This window comes from Cheilinus undulatus, linkage group 8 (assembly GCF_018320785.1).
Source record: "Cheilinus undulatus linkage group 8, ASM1832078v1, whole genome shotgun sequence".
Classification (NCBI taxonomy): domain Eukaryota; kingdom Metazoa; phylum Chordata; class Actinopteri; order Labriformes; family Labridae; genus Cheilinus; species Cheilinus undulatus.
In genome coordinates, this window is record NC_054872.1 from 21752676 (window position 1) to 21768428 (window position 15753).

Consider the following 15753-nt stretch of genomic DNA (forward strand, 5'->3'; position numbering starts at 1 on the left):
ACTGTTACTTCTGTTTTGGCATGCCTCACACAAATTGTATCTGTTTGCTTTCCTTGTAGAGCGTGAGGTTAAGGAGAGACAAAAGCACACAAACCTGAACTCACAGTGGCTAAATGATTTGGAGAGGTTAAGTTTGTTGGGTCTGGAGTACTTCATACTGGTCTGACTATTGCTAAAAATCATGTTAACAGGTTTATGCTTAGGGGGGTTTCATTAAAGCTGATGCTATTCAGGATATGGCAGGGGTTAGCCATACTAGAAAGTTTTAAAATCTTAAAGGACATAAGGATGATTTCGAACAATTTTCATCCTATAATCCTTTGAACGCACACACTAGAGAACTCAGCCAGACAGGCTTAACGCTGGACACCACACACCTGCCGACATGCCAACAACCTCAGAGTGAAGGCTCCCCAAACACAGGATCTAACAGAATCCTACAAGATCAAACGTGACTTCAGAATAAAAACAAACTATTGGATGACTATTGATAACCCTGGCCTCCAATCCTTGACCACAGGCTGGTGTGGATTACAATTGCAGCAAAAATCATCAAACGAGGGAAAGAATATGACTGAAATCCTGGCTCAAATAAAGGTTGTTGTGGGTATTTCATCGAAGGTGTTATGACCTAGAACTGTAAATATCAACTACTATGCAGTTTTAAACATAAAATAATAGTGTTAACACCACAAAACTGAGGATTATTCCAACAAATAGTTGTTAGTGATGAGTCTCTGGGGATGGGAATTGATAAGATTTGATTGATATTGATGCCATTATTGATTCATCTTATTACTGCAATTCTTGATTGATTCCCTTATCGGTTAATTCCTGTGAAGTTTAATAGGTTAGGTTTTCACCATTAACAACTCAAATTTTATGAAGTCTCTTTCTCTCTGAACATTGAAGAAGATGTATTCCCAGTTCAGTGAGTGTCAATAACAAGCACACCTCAGTTACTGGCTATAAGAAACAGTTCCAATGACTAAAAATGGTAAACATCAGATGTTTGAGAGGAGGATATGATAAAATGTACAAAAAATGTCTTTTGTTGGAAATGTCAACCTGTTGGACAAACTCTGATCTGTTTTCATGGTTAAAAACAAGGGAAAATGTTGCCATTTAGTGGATGGTGGAACTGGGAAAAAGTAATTTAAAAAAACATCAGCACTGGCAGATGTTACCATCTGCTAATGTGTTACGTGTGTGTAATGTGTTAGCCCCGTATCAGCACGGGCTCTGATTTTTACGTGTGATGAATCTCCACTGTTAACACTATGAAAACACACTTTATAAAACACATCTTAAAGATGGTTGACTTTTTTTTTTTACTGAAGAAATAATTTTAAAACAAATATGGTTATCTTAGCTTAACTTGACAATTGTTCGTTGTAAAGTTAAAGTCACATTTGGTTTAAAGTAGAGATGAACCTGTTGTGAAAACTGAGGCGATACCAATGTCTAACATAACAATTTAGCTAATGCCTATACCACTGTTTTTTTTCCCATCACTTCTTCTAGTTTAACACTGTTAAGCTACTTTCACACTGCCTCTCATTTCCGTGTCTGTTACGCCTTCGTTCTGCAACGGGGGGTTGATTTTGCCCCATCTCTGATCCAGATCGAGAGGTAGTATCAGAGGCGTAACAGATTTTTCTGCAACGAGTGTGAAAGGACGTCACAGCATTCCACAATGGCAAGTGTGCGCTGCTGTCTGCATAAACGGGAGACTTAAAAGCCAGCGCGGTTTAATCAAGCGGCCTTCCATCGGAGAAAACAACAGTGGGATAAAACAAAGAATAATATGGATTAACTGGAGAGACTGTGAGGTTAGAGAGCTGATCACACTCTGTACAGGAGAGGAGAGAGCAGACACAGCTCTGCTCACAGCAGCGTCTGAAAAGTTATGTGTTCAAGTCTGAAGTTTCCAACCTCTGACATAAACATGTGCGCTGTGACACTGCTTAAAGTGGGGCCTCCAACTCAGAAACATGCAGGAAAAAAGTCTATTGGATCTAATCTATCAAAATGAATGTTCATGTTATTTTCCCTGTACTTCATTTAGAAAATACAGCATCTCGGGCAGTGGCTGCCATCTGATTACCAGGGTGTGTGTGTACGCTCGGGCTGCACGGCTCTGTTACACCTTGGTGTGAACTGCTCATTGCAGAACAGAGATGGGCATTCCTTTTCGCCTTTTTTGTGGAATCTCTGTGTAGAGTGCTAACATTTACTCTCACATTTGACCATGACATCCAATCAAACAGATCACCTTTTCTCTTATTTGATTCTTCAGCTAGATATTCCAAAAGCCAGAGTAAAGTTTTTTGGACCAAACAGATAAATACTGAAAACTGACATTGGTTTATGCCACAATATTTGACCAATGGCTGATGTTTGTCAATTGGAATTGGTTGATACTGATGTTAAACTGATTCATCTGTGCATCCCTAGTTAAAAGCAAGTGTAAAGAATTATCTAACCCAAATATCAGCTGCAAATAATGAATTACATGCAGACTTAAGAATGCAGATTGAAATAGGGAAGATAATGTTTTCACAAGAGCATATTTCTGTACGTTTGTAAGCAGCACAGAGCTGAGCCTCAAGGTCTACAAGTCTTTACAATGAATAAATCACAGCTTTGACATTTTTGTATTGGTGACAACAATGGGAAACAGCGCCTGTTTTGACCACTCGCTTCATACTGAATCACACGTAACCTAAGGCATTTCACCTTACCACAAACAAAACAGAGAAAAACAGAACAAGGCAGATAAACCCTGACCAGATCTTTTAGCCTGTTTTGTCTACACAGAGCAGAAGTCCTGTCTTACTGGAATAAATAAAACTTAAGGGTTCTATGTTGCCTGGAAAAAAAAACAGTATGTAGTTTCAGTGTTGTACGTCAATGGCATAAATCAAATGAAACATTAAAAAATGGAGGCAGAAGAGTACAGAAAGCAGATGGTATGTCCCATTACCTCACACTTTAATAGACTAAATACAATCCAAACCCAGGGAAGTGCAGTCTAAGTATTCAGATGAAGACATGTTAAAAGCAAGGTCATGTACGGGCCAGCGCTGGCCTTGGTGTGGTTCTCACACAGCCCTGGGCTCACAGAGGCCGACACATCAGGATGCCTGAACTCAAACACACCATCTCTCTCTACCTCCCCTCTCTGTCTCTGTCTATTTTCCTCCGACTATGTCAGTCTGTCTCTCCCTCTCTCTGACTATTTTTGTGTCTGCCTGTACCCCCAAATGTAGGCTAATGCCCTACAGAACTGACAGATTAAATGCCAATCCCTGGGTTGTAACAAAACCAGCCTCAGGCAGCAAGCTGTGTGTGTGTGAGTGTGTGTGCCGGACTGGGTGAATGCAGACATTAAACAACTGCCCTTAGTAAACAACTCAAAAGGTCACTGCAGATTTCAGATTGTTTATACCTCGCTGTCATGTCCTAACAAAAAGGAAACATTCATGGCCTTAATGTCACTCACTTTCTGTGTGTCACCTCATTTAAGGCAACATGCTATAAGGCCAAAATAAACAGCTCTGTGCATTATGAGCTCTACAAAAAGAACACACTGCACTCGACCACAATGTAATGTTGAGTCTGACTGATTCTTGGAAAAACAAGCAGGCTTATATATTCTCTAGAGTGGGAGTTCAGCATTTTTGGTTTTCTGAGGTCAGTCTCAAAACGGCTATCAATGGAGCCGCTCAGGTTCTGTCATTTGAAAGATTTGTCTTCTACAAGACTGAGGTCTTAACTCTTGAGAATCCAGGTTTTGGAATTAGAGCTGTGGAAAAACATGTAAATTGTGTTTCAGCGTGGATTTTCACTTTAATGATTTTATTTGCCAAGCATGACCTTTGGTAAATGTGTGGTCAGAAATCAATGACATAAAATCACTCGCCCAATGTCAGTGGACATCTTTCTAATAAGCAGAAGCAGCCATGGGCTATAATGCATATTCACCACCTGTAACCCCAGTGAATATATGGACTTCAATTACAATATACAACCTGCCTCGACTGCTCAAATTTTCAGAGTCCGTTTGATTAACAAAAGTACTTTAATTCTACCTAAAACTTTTTTTTTTGTCCAAACTAACTTAAAACCTAATCTTACTACTATAATTGGCAGTGTGTCTATCTGTATGTCTGTCTCGATTTGCATGCCACACTGTTGCTCCAATTTGTCCTTGATACCTCTCAGAAGACTTCTTGCATGTACTGGTTCAAAACTGGTGCCATAACAAAATGAGGAGAGGCCTTCACTCTTAAACACACACAATAAAAGACGGAAACTACAACAGGCTCATGAGTCTGTGTTTCCTTTCTGAGAGAGAAAATGACAGAGCCAGAAAACAACAGGACTTTGTTGAGACACAACCACAAGGAAAACATATTTGGTACACCTGGATGGGATGATGCACCTGCTCCACTATCCCAGATTAAAGTAAGCTCTCTTTAAGCACTTCACCATGCTCTTATTAAACAAGACAACACAAGAGATATGTTACACATTGGTGCTAGAAATCATGGTTTATTTGCCATTATTTGTAGGCTGTAGTTTGAATACGTTTGAATATTTCTCTGTCTCTGTGTAGCCAAATGGTGTGGTACTTTGTCAATGCTCCACAAAAGAGCGCACATTAAAACTTTGTAAATAAAACAAAAGGCACTGCTTTAATGCTCCTCTTATTGTGCTACAGGCCAATCATTGCAAATATGCATCGGTGCACAGACGCTGAACCCTTAGCAGTTAATCAGGGAAAAACACACCCCTTCTGTGCAAATTAACTTTATTTAATCAAGCATCTAATGACAATATTGGCAACAGTACGCCATAAAATACTTAGCATAGATTAGCCTCTGTGAGAGCTGATGGAAGTGTGCTACAGTTTTTACGACACACAAACTTTCCAGAGATCAGGAAACAATTCCACCTCAGTGTGACTTAGAAATAAACAATGATAAATGATGTGTAAAACAGGTCAGCAAATATTACTTTGACACTGTTATTACTAAGCCATAACCAGGAGCTAAATCAGTCTGAGACTCCCAGCTGCTCTTTTTTGGTTTCTTTCTACAAGATTTATTTTAGGGGTTTTTTATGCTTTTACTGACAGAGGAGGACAGTGGACAGAATCAGAAACAGGGATGAGAGAGCTGGGGAGAGAAATGCGGGAAAATGCCACAGGTTGGATTCGAAACCCTAGACAATTGCATACATGGGACGTGCCTTAAACCACCAGGCCATCAGCGCCCCTCCCAGCTGCTCTTTCATAGAAGTGTGGCACTGTTGCAAATGATGAGGATGTTAGTGTTGTGGTTGTTTTCCAGAGTTTTCCTTCATTCAGGGTGGAAGCTTCATCAACTGTAAGTGCTTAAGTGAACCCATTAATTTTGCCATTCATTAAACACACTGTCTGTTATTCTGAATATTTAACTAGCATTTTCAAAATCTGTGAGCAATGTAGGCGGGGTTTTAACAGACCTGTTGCTGGTGCGGGCAGGAGTGGACGGTAATGCTCAAAAATCCAGCAGGAACGAGAGGAAGCGAGATAAAGGAAAGGGTCCCACACAAGGCGCTAATATATGTCATAGTAACCCCCCCTTAACTGTTCATGAGATGGTCATATTTCAATACTATGAGATTAATGAATAAATCAAAAGAAGATTTTAAACTTAAACTTAAAGTATCCTCTTTTAAAATAATCATATTTCACTTTTACTGATTTATTCCAAAACTACAAAAACATTTTACTCATCTCCTTAAAGTATTCAAAATTAGGAGCAGAAAGCTAAAATAATAAACATAGAAAGCTGTACTCCTTAGCGTTTTATCAAAACATCAGTCCAAAACTTTCACTATGACCCAGTATGTGTTTTTTCTTCTAACTTGCCATACATGCCAACAGCATTTATGTAAAGCAGAAAACTTTAGGAAAGTTGTACTTCACACTTTTGGTCTGATTCTGTCTACACTACTCAACCATTTTGAAACAATTTCTGCCAAGCTAACAGTGAGCCAACAATAGACCGTCCTCTAGCTAGAGGCAATAATATATATTCACCAGCCAGCCTACACACGTGTTATAAACACACAGTTCAACCACGGCATATACACTTTGGACTTCTTCCAAGAGTTCATTCTCTGTGTTGTGTGTCCCTTTTCAATTAACATAAATGATTTTTCTTTCTTATGGTTGGTTCATGAATATCAAAATTATATTCAAATTAATGTAAATATAATGTGGGAATTGGCGTATTTTGAAAACAGAAGTAGAGACTCTGAGTTGGGTTCTAATTCGTTAAGCATACACTCCCTTGATCATACAAATTACTAGAGACAGCCAAGTGAAGAAATCCAACACACATAGACACATTAATATATCCACAAACACAGAGCAGTTTAATTACATGCTGTTGAGCAACCGTTTCTTTAATGCATTCTGCGTTCATTGATTTGAAAGGTCTCTGACATTGAATTACACTATAGATTTAGGCATTTCAAACGCACACACAGGCACACCCAAATATCCATACTAATTGACTTTTTAGCATTCAGAAGCTGCTCTATTAAAGGTTTCTGTTTCTGAGTGAGCTCCTGATGTGGAAGTCCTGCTGAAAGAGTGAACAGCAGGGCAGAGACCGCTGCTGCTCTTAAAAAAAGAAAAAAAAAAAGCTCCTGAGGATCCCATCTCCCACACATGTTCAGTCAGCCCTGCATGCTCAACATAATGATCCACACCAGCTTAGCTTTAAAATGCTGACGGCAACAGTTTGGAGAAGCTGCACAACACAGCACACAGGAATTTTCAACTAAACAAATTAATGTTTGAAGCTTTGATGCAATATTATTAATTACTGATTTCATTAACAGAGCCAGTCCTGAACCTGGACTGAGTGTCCTTTGGTGGAGAAACAAACTACTGCTACCACTTCATTTAACCTTAAGCTATACAGAACTTATTTATGCTCTGTTCTGGATGCTCACATGGAAAAAAAGGCACACACAGACACATACACACTCTCCCTCAAGCTTCCTGGGCATCCATCCACCTGACAAACCCGCATACAGAGACACACAAATGCAACTCCTTATCCCACACACTTGGCATGGATGCCAGCTAAGCCCCAGTTCTCCAGAAGTAATAAACCGTCTTTTCACTGTGTCTCTCCAAACCATGATAGAAGACTCCTGAAAGCCTCTGTGCTTCATTTTAAACCCCTCAACTCATTTACCAGGACACTGATCGCTACGTCTGTGACCATGTGTGAGTCTGTGTCTGTCTGTTGATTGTACATAATGTCCCACATGCCAGTGCCATGGGGGACAATTTGTTTTACACACTAATGTACTACATGCACACACAAACATCAGTATAATGGGACAGAATAACAAAATGGACTGCAGGGTGTTTTAACAGAAGCAGAGCCTGGCTTTACTCTGTAAGCTATGCTTAGACAACAGCAAAACACTACCTTATCTCCTGCACACACACTTTCACTTATCATTCACTTACTGCTTTCAAAAAACGTATTTCTAAAAAAAAAGGGGGAAAAAACAATTAACCCAACATGCATAGGTTAGAGTTAACACAAACTGATATCTCATTTCCTTTGCTTCAGGGTGGCCTGCACAGTCTCATTTAATATTAACTTGTAGCAGTGACAAAGTGCTACAGCATAGCTAATAACAGTGGATAAAGTCTGCAGAACAGCAGGCTGAGCCCCACAGCAGGGCACAGCTTTTTAGTTAACATGCAGTCCAGGGGCCTTAACTACCGCTCTGAATAAAAGAGTCAGAGAGGTGAGACACACTGGCAAACAACATTTGCAACTGGCCTTCAAGGTTAATACATTTCTATATTACTGAAAGCTATACCCAGTACACATTAAATCCTTTACTCTGTATTAGGTGGATAGAAGACAGAAGTGAAGAGAGTAACTCTGCAGTGTCAGTCTCATTACCTGTGTTTTTCATTTACAATTTATTGAAAACTAGGGATGTAATCATACCTCACCTCAACATTAAAGTGATATAAATAAAGGAAAATCTACATTTATCCACTTTAGACAATGGGATTTGTATTGGTTCTGGCAATTATCGTTATGCTTTGTGTGGATGCACTTTAATGCAGACTAAAACATGCCTACATCACTACTGGACTGGGTCTGGGCCCATGGGGGGGGGGGGGGGGGGGTATGTAGTGTAATGTCATTTCATTGTGTTTTAATAATGCAATGCCAATATCTGTCTATCTGTCTGTCTGTCTGTCTGTCTGTCTGTCTGTCTGTCTAAAAGTTTGGGAGCCCCTGGTGCAGATCATGGTTCCATACCCGGGACCCCCTTGGAGGGGCATCAAAGATCTCAGCTTTTTCTGCTCTATGGCTGTCAAAATTAAATTTGCAAATGTTAATTATAACCACCGATAAAACATTTATACAACAGTATAAACAAAGTTATTTTGATAAGAAAAACATGTGTAGACTTACTTTCTAAGGGTTTACATATTCATTTATTTAACCTTCATTCAACCAGGAGTATTCCCATTGAGATACAAAGATCTCTTTTACAGGGGAGAAAAACAATTGCAATTTTTTGTTTTTGACAGCAATATGTCAACCATACAAATGAAAGACCCAGCTCTCTTTTATTTTTTTCAAATACCCAAATATCAATACATTTTTAGCTTATCAATACTGTGCCAATAGGAGCTCTATGCACCATGAACTTAAAACATTTAACTGGTGTATGTTTTACATCAGGTACTGCAAGGGGAATTGTTTATTTTAAACATGAAAGACACGAAGAAGCTGCAGCAGAAATAAACTGCTATAAAACCTGATTGAGTGATTTAACACACAGAAGTATAAAAGTCACCAAAAAATGTTATGGACAGCAGGTTTTAAAATGTAATAAGACCCCTTTTTTAAATTCAAATCACCATATTCTGCTTTGATTGCATTTTATATCCCTACTTTCTATGAAGAGAAGTTCCTGCTTCTTCAGCTGTATGAGAAAAAGAAATATGTTGTGCCTGGTGTCTGGTGTCAGCTTTTATTTTCGGTGTTTTCCTTTGCAGGTCAAACTTGTTCATCAGCTGTGTGCTTTTAAACCTTAATTCTCTTATTTATGGTTTGTATGACTTATTTATACTAGTAATCAGAATCTAAGGCAATCAAATCTGATAAAAAATTTACTGAACAGATCCATTTGCATTTTAAGGACCACCAAATAGGCCTCAGCCTGGGCCAATGTGTGTGTAAATTATGTGTGCCAGTGTTTGTGGTACCAGGAGGTGCAGGCGTAGCGGCCAACGTGTGACTGAGCGCGAGGAAGCCGTGTGCCTTCCGCCTCCTCTCATTTTTTCTCCCTGTCGATCATATTGAAGAGAAGCCAAGGAAAATCATGGCATGAAAAAAAAAAAAAAGTTAAGTGGGCATGTGGATTCCCTCTGATCACATACACCCTCATTTTGTGTCTCCATCATGCAAGAAGCAAGTGATAAAAAAGAAGTTTTTATTCCTGTTACTGAATGTGTGTGCATGTGTGTGTGCCAGTGTGTGTTCCTCCCAGTGAATAGAGCATTAATTGCATTAGCATTACAGCTGGGTGATTTCCAGTCAAATGAAAACTCTGGCATCAACAAGGACGACATTTTCAAAGTCTTGAAGTGTGTTATTATTTTGTGAATTTCAATTGGAATTTCTTTTTGTGTAAAAACTGGCATGACAGAAAGAGTGAAAGAGAGAGCAAGCATGAGGAGACAGATGAAGCAGGAAGACATGAAGATTGCACTGATCAAGGTAGCCAAGAGAAATTACCCCTCCTTCCTCAAACTGAAAAACTGCCTCATGATAAGTTTGTGAGTTTTGATTATTCAGATATCCAACATGTAAAATGTGACAGATGATAAATTGCTGCTTTTTGTATTTAGTTTAAAATTCACATCATCTAAAGAGCAAACCACCTAAAAAGCCTGTAATTTGCCCTTTCAAACATTTCAGACAAATGCCCTGTTGTTGTTTCAAGGTAACTGAGGCTGGAGGATTTTTTTTAAGGTGACCAAATTTACACAAACCTCTTCTGGGCTTCCTGAACCACATGCCACATGCTCTATTCTTTGTTCTACTAGATCTTAAAATGTTCAGAGCAATATTTAGTCCCTCATCGTTATTTCATCTGAATGATTTATGTCTTGTATGCTATCCTCCAAATCAACAGCAATCCCAATTTACCCAGAGAGAACACTTAAACATCCAAACTGCTTGCCTATTATCCAAAGCCTAAAGGATAATGATATTATGTTATCTAAAAAGAGTTAAATCTCTATGATCAAGAAGCTAGAATCACTTTGTCTTAAATGCTCTGAGCTTATATGATAAACTTTTCTGTCCATTGGCTAACTGGTTTAGGACAATAGGCTGCCAAAATATTTTGTGATCATTTGTGATTTAAGGTGCAGGCTTTTCTCCTCCCTGGAGAGGAGTGTGTGAAAAGTACCCATTGATATGGAATAAGGGTTTCCTTTAGCTGGTATCAACCAAGTCTTGGCAGGTGTCCTGGATAGCTGGAAATCGATGGGTTAATGCTTCAGGTAGGAAAATTTAACAATTGCCAAAGATACTGTATATACAGTGATTTTTTAAGGTTTATTTAAGGCATTTTTGTGCCTTTATTTGATAGAGGAGAATAGTGGATAGAGTTGGAAACAGGGACGAGAGCAGGGGAGAGACATGCGGTAAAGGGCCTCAGGCTGGATTCGAACCTGTGCCGTCCGCGTACGCGGGGCGCGCCTTAAGCACTTGGCCACCTGCTGTGAGCTGAATCACTCTGCAGGACATTTTATAACCATGTTACAAAACTACAGAAGTAAACAGGCAAAAAGAAATCCCGAATATCTGTGCACCATATTGACATTCACAGAACTTTAAAAGATGTATCTGAGTATTCCCTCTATTTGTTTCTGTATGCGAGTGTGATTAGGCAGCGACTGACTTTTGGAAGCAATCTGAAAAGGTGCAGCACATCAACTCACACAAAAACATAAAAGCACCAACATTTAAGGTACAGCAAAGCTTTCTTTAGCTGAGAGCCAGAGTAGATAAAGATGCATTGTATTTTGACAGATTTAACCACAGCTGAGAAATATAATGGATTTTGAATGTCCGACAAAAATTAAATTACATTTCAGTCTAGATTAAGTCCTCTTGACGAAAATTAAACTTCCATCAAATATCTATTTTTGGCTACAGTCTAGTCTTTCTCATGGAAAAAGGTAGTGTACCAAGTTTTAGTCATAGTTTAAGTCAACAAAATTGTGGGTGTGTGTGTGTGTGTGTGTGTGTGTGTGTGTGTGTGTGTGTGTGTGTGTGTGTGTGGACAGCACACGTATCAGAGATTGAATGGAGTTCCACCTGGCCCACCTGTGTAAACTTAGATTAATAGAAACAAACAAGGGGTAACTAGTTCTGAAAAATCAAATCAAATGGCACTGAAGTATTTATTTCAGCATAATGTACAGTGCTTCACAAATTTATTAGACCACCTGTCATATTTGTCTCAGAGACCATCCAGCATCATGAAGTGATTTAATGCGGACTCTTTCATTTTCAGTGAGCTCTCCACCATTTTGAACAGGAATAAGGAATTTCAAACTGAATTCACCTTTGTATACTCAAATTTGAGCCGGCTCACTGGGCTTCTCTGAGAAGTCAGAAATGAATCAAGCATGACATTCAACCACTAAAACTATTTTTTCTGTTCAAGAATGCAAGTAAATAACTATAATTTGATATATTAATCAAGAAATAATAATGTGCTTTACTATTTTTCCAGTTTTTTTGTAAATCAGTAAATTTGAAAATTCATGGATAACAATAATAATTATATTTTAGCATTAAAAATATCATTTGGGTTTAAGAGCTTCTACATATTGGTGTATTAACCATTGCAGAAACATAAAAAATGCTTTTGGTAATTACCAATGCTGTTAATTTAGGGCAGCTGTGGCATAAACCTTACTTTGGGTGGTGGTCTAATAAATTTGTTAAGCACTGTGTGCCTAAATGGTTTCAGCGAGGAACTTTATGTTCATATGTGTTGTGTGCATTTTTTACTTGATTGAGTTCCTGAAGTGGTCCTCTGCAGGGTTTTTCACAGTGCAGCTGTTCAGCACCCACACGTCTGCTTCTGTCGGGTCATCTGTAGAAAAACAAATACAATGTTTATAAACTTGGACAAAATACTTAAACAAGCAAATAATTTCACTCAATAACCAATTAAAAAGACCACAGCAATTTTATGTCAAGTATTCAACAGACTACAGCCCTGCTGTGTCAGAAATATGCAGTGGGTCTGTGTGTCTCAAAGTCACATCCATATAATTAGTAGCCAACTAGTTTTAACAAAATATATGATTTCATGATTTTTTGTGTGTGTTAATGTTATCTATCCTCTATGAAGCTAAAAAAGTGCTGTGATTAGGTTTCTGAGTGCTGTATACACAGGAGAGTCCATCTGATCTGCTTTAGCTTACTTTTAGAGAGTAAAAACATAACCAGAGTAGATTACTGTATCTGCTTGTTATCACAGTCACTTAGATTGTTTTAAACTTCAGACATCCTTTACATTTTTGATTAAAGCAAAGCAAATGCATTAATAGCTTATTGTTTTCTTATTCTAGCTTAAATGCCTGATGCCAACCACTCATGCGAACTTCCTAAATGATGTGATTTTGTAAGGATTCACTTTAAGTTCATTCATACTTGCTTTGCCTTAAGGCCGGCTCAGACTACACGATTTTTTTTGGTGGTTCGCAATGGCACCATGTCAGACTATTCAACCAAAATCTTGTCCCTTCTTGGCCGGCAGCCTGGTCACACTACAAGAGTGATCTCGACTGCTCACCGTATGCTGACGTCACCACTGTCTCCGTGACTGAGTATGAGTTCATAGGTTGTCAGGGGGCGGGTCAAAGAGTGTCAATCACTCCACAACAGAAGCGCTCTATGTTACTGTAGCGGTCTTTTGCTCGTAAAAAGGAAAATAAGAAACAATTATGGATTGGATCATAGATAACAGTTATGGAGGTGTCAAAAGGAGGACAATATGGATTGGCTGCCCTTCAGATAGAACTTAAGGTATGCATGTGATAACATAAATAAAACAAAATTTACACAATTAGTTCTCTGAAGGGATAAAAGGGGGTCCTTGTAAATGATGATGCAAAGATAAGGAGCAAATTGTCTCTTACTGGTAGACGTCAGGGTTCTTGTCGTTGACGTCAGGTCAGGGTGTCAAACTAGACGATGATATAAGAAAAATTCAGACATGCTAGTCTTGTTGAATCATGGCCATGGGGCGTCTTAGACGTGTCGGTAATCATGTCACACTACAAGACCCTTTTGTCGTTCCCGACGCTCTTAATCGGGCCCGAGTTTTGGTGGTGAGCTGCAATGCTGCAGTCAGGCTAAAATCTGGTTTAATTACATAGTCTGAGTCAGCCTTTATTTAAGTACTTGCTGTAGCATCTGAAGTAACTCTAAAATGAGGGCAAACATTAAACAACTCCTAAATGTATCAAAATGAAGATTTTAACTACCACAGTCATTTGAGTATATTTGTAATGAACATACACAGCAACACACAGACAACACAAAGTGGTGTGATTCTTCTTGTGATGTTAAGCTCTGCTGCTGCTTTAGACGGTGGTGGCAGGCTTAGCATGGCACTGCCAGGAGACACACATGGGCACACATACTCAAGGGGATATTGCACAGCAGTGGTCCAGGGCTTCAAGCTCACTTCTTTCCGCCACATTGAACCAGATATTTTACTAAGAATCCACTCTCCTGCTGCACTCAAGCACACACACCCCTCTCACTGTATTTTCCTGTATTCCTGATTTCATATACACCCACTATTTTGTGACAAACACATTAGGTCCCAGGAAAAGAGAAAGGACAGATATTTTCAATACATTGTTTGCAAAAGGTGATGTGGATAAAAAAAAAAATCTGACTGTATGACACAGAGCAGGCGTACCAGTTATAGTCTAAGGGAAATGCCACATTCTCAGAGAACAAGGGCGGACACCATCCAGCCGTTTGGTCAATTAGTTCGCTAATGAGCCGATGAGCTCTCATCTGACCAGTTCACTTCGACTACCAGGAGGGTACAATGAGGACACACACTTATTAGGCTGATCTAGAGCAGTGGTTACCAAAGTGGGACCTAGGGGTGGAGGTAACTAATCACATTTACTCAATTACTGTAACTGAGTAGTGTTTTGCTACTTGTATTTTTGGGCACATTTTGAAATCAGTACTTTTATCTCTACTTAGTACATTTTAACCAGAGTACAATCCTCTTACTACTTTTTCCAATTCTGCTGACTGGCAGTAGCACAAAGTAAGAGAACGATATCACATCACATCCTCAAAACAGCTGATGACGGATGGGAGTCTTTTGGTGTCTCTTGTTGTTTTTGATGTGAGACACATTTGCACCATGAGTTAAGTTATCCACTGAGTTATCCACAATTTCCACATACAACTGCTGTGCTGTGTCTGCAGCGTCACAGTTTTGCCGACCGAAGGTGAGCAGCCTTGCACAGTGGAAGTGTGTCTAGAGCTCTAGGCAATGAGGCTCAGTCCTGACCAGAGGGCAGAGATCACGGGAGATGCAAGTTCATGCAGGAATAGTATGTCTTCAGCAGAATATTTTACCTTTTTGGGGCTGACCTGTCATACATTCTGGCATTAGTCCATGATATTGCTTCTGCCATGGGTGCGTACGTTAGGAAGTTAAAAGATTCATGTTAACTTTTCTGCGTCAATAGCGCTCTTGTAGCTCTGTGACCCACTGACCTACCGCTGACCTTTTGCTCTAGCTGCAGGATGAGACATGATGTTGATATAGTCATGATTTATGAGCGGGAGACCATGCATTGTTTTGTATTTTCAAAGTATCGGTTACTCAATGCTTTCCACTTCATGTTTGGAGCTCTCTCATCAACAGGAATTGACATGAATTGGCAGTGGTCTCTGCTGAAAATGAACCTGCTGTGGCATATCACCAACAAAGCACAGTGGAGTGGTGCTGAAGGGATCTGCCAGTGTCAGACTGGAGCAGGCAGAGGAACTGCTCAGACTGACTAGACAGCGAGCGATTTGCTCTGTAGTACTATTCGCCGGTGGATCGCGGCACAGCCACTCTGTGTGAAATTTTGACTGTGCATTAGTTTAATTAACATTGTCAGTTATGATGTTCATTTTACTTTAAATTTAATACTTTTTACATTTATTTGAGTAGATTTATAGACCAGTATTCTTACTTTTACTTAAGTAAATTTTAATCAGAGTAGCTGTACTTCACCTGAAATTATTAGTCGTGTACTTTCTCCAGCTCTGTCGGGATCCCATGGAGGACACAAAGCACCAAAGAGGGGGTCATGAGATGATTTCCACATGACAAAGAAATATTTTGTAGTTAAAAGGGTACACTCTGCTTTCAGCCTTTTCACACAATAGATTTCTGAATATAATGTGTTTTTAAAACTCTTGTGTTCTTTTGTGTTGCTTTTATGTCAATGTTGACAGAGCCTAGTGAGTGTGCAAGGGTGTGTGTAACATTTTATGTCCTGGGACTGGGACTTTTGGGTGACCCAAGTCTCTGGCAATGTAACTTTGGGGGACCCTAGGCTAAAAAGTGTGGGAACTCCTGATC

At 39.3% G+C, this 15753-nt stretch overlaps 1 protein-coding gene across 2 annotated transcripts in view; it reads right to left on the reverse strand.

Moving 5' to 3' along the window:
- The window catches only part of cdkal1 (CDK5 regulatory subunit associated protein 1-like 1), a 386640-nt gene that overhangs the window by 302376 nt on the left and 68511 nt on the right, over positions 1 to 15753 (reverse strand). For both annotated transcript variants that reach the window (XM_041793396.1, XM_041793398.1), the window contains exon 4: positions 12144 to 12228. In XM_041793396.1, coding sequence (XP_041649330.1) covers positions 12144 to 12228 — 85 coding nt within the window. The remainder of the gene's footprint in view (positions 1 to 12143; positions 12229 to 15753) is intronic.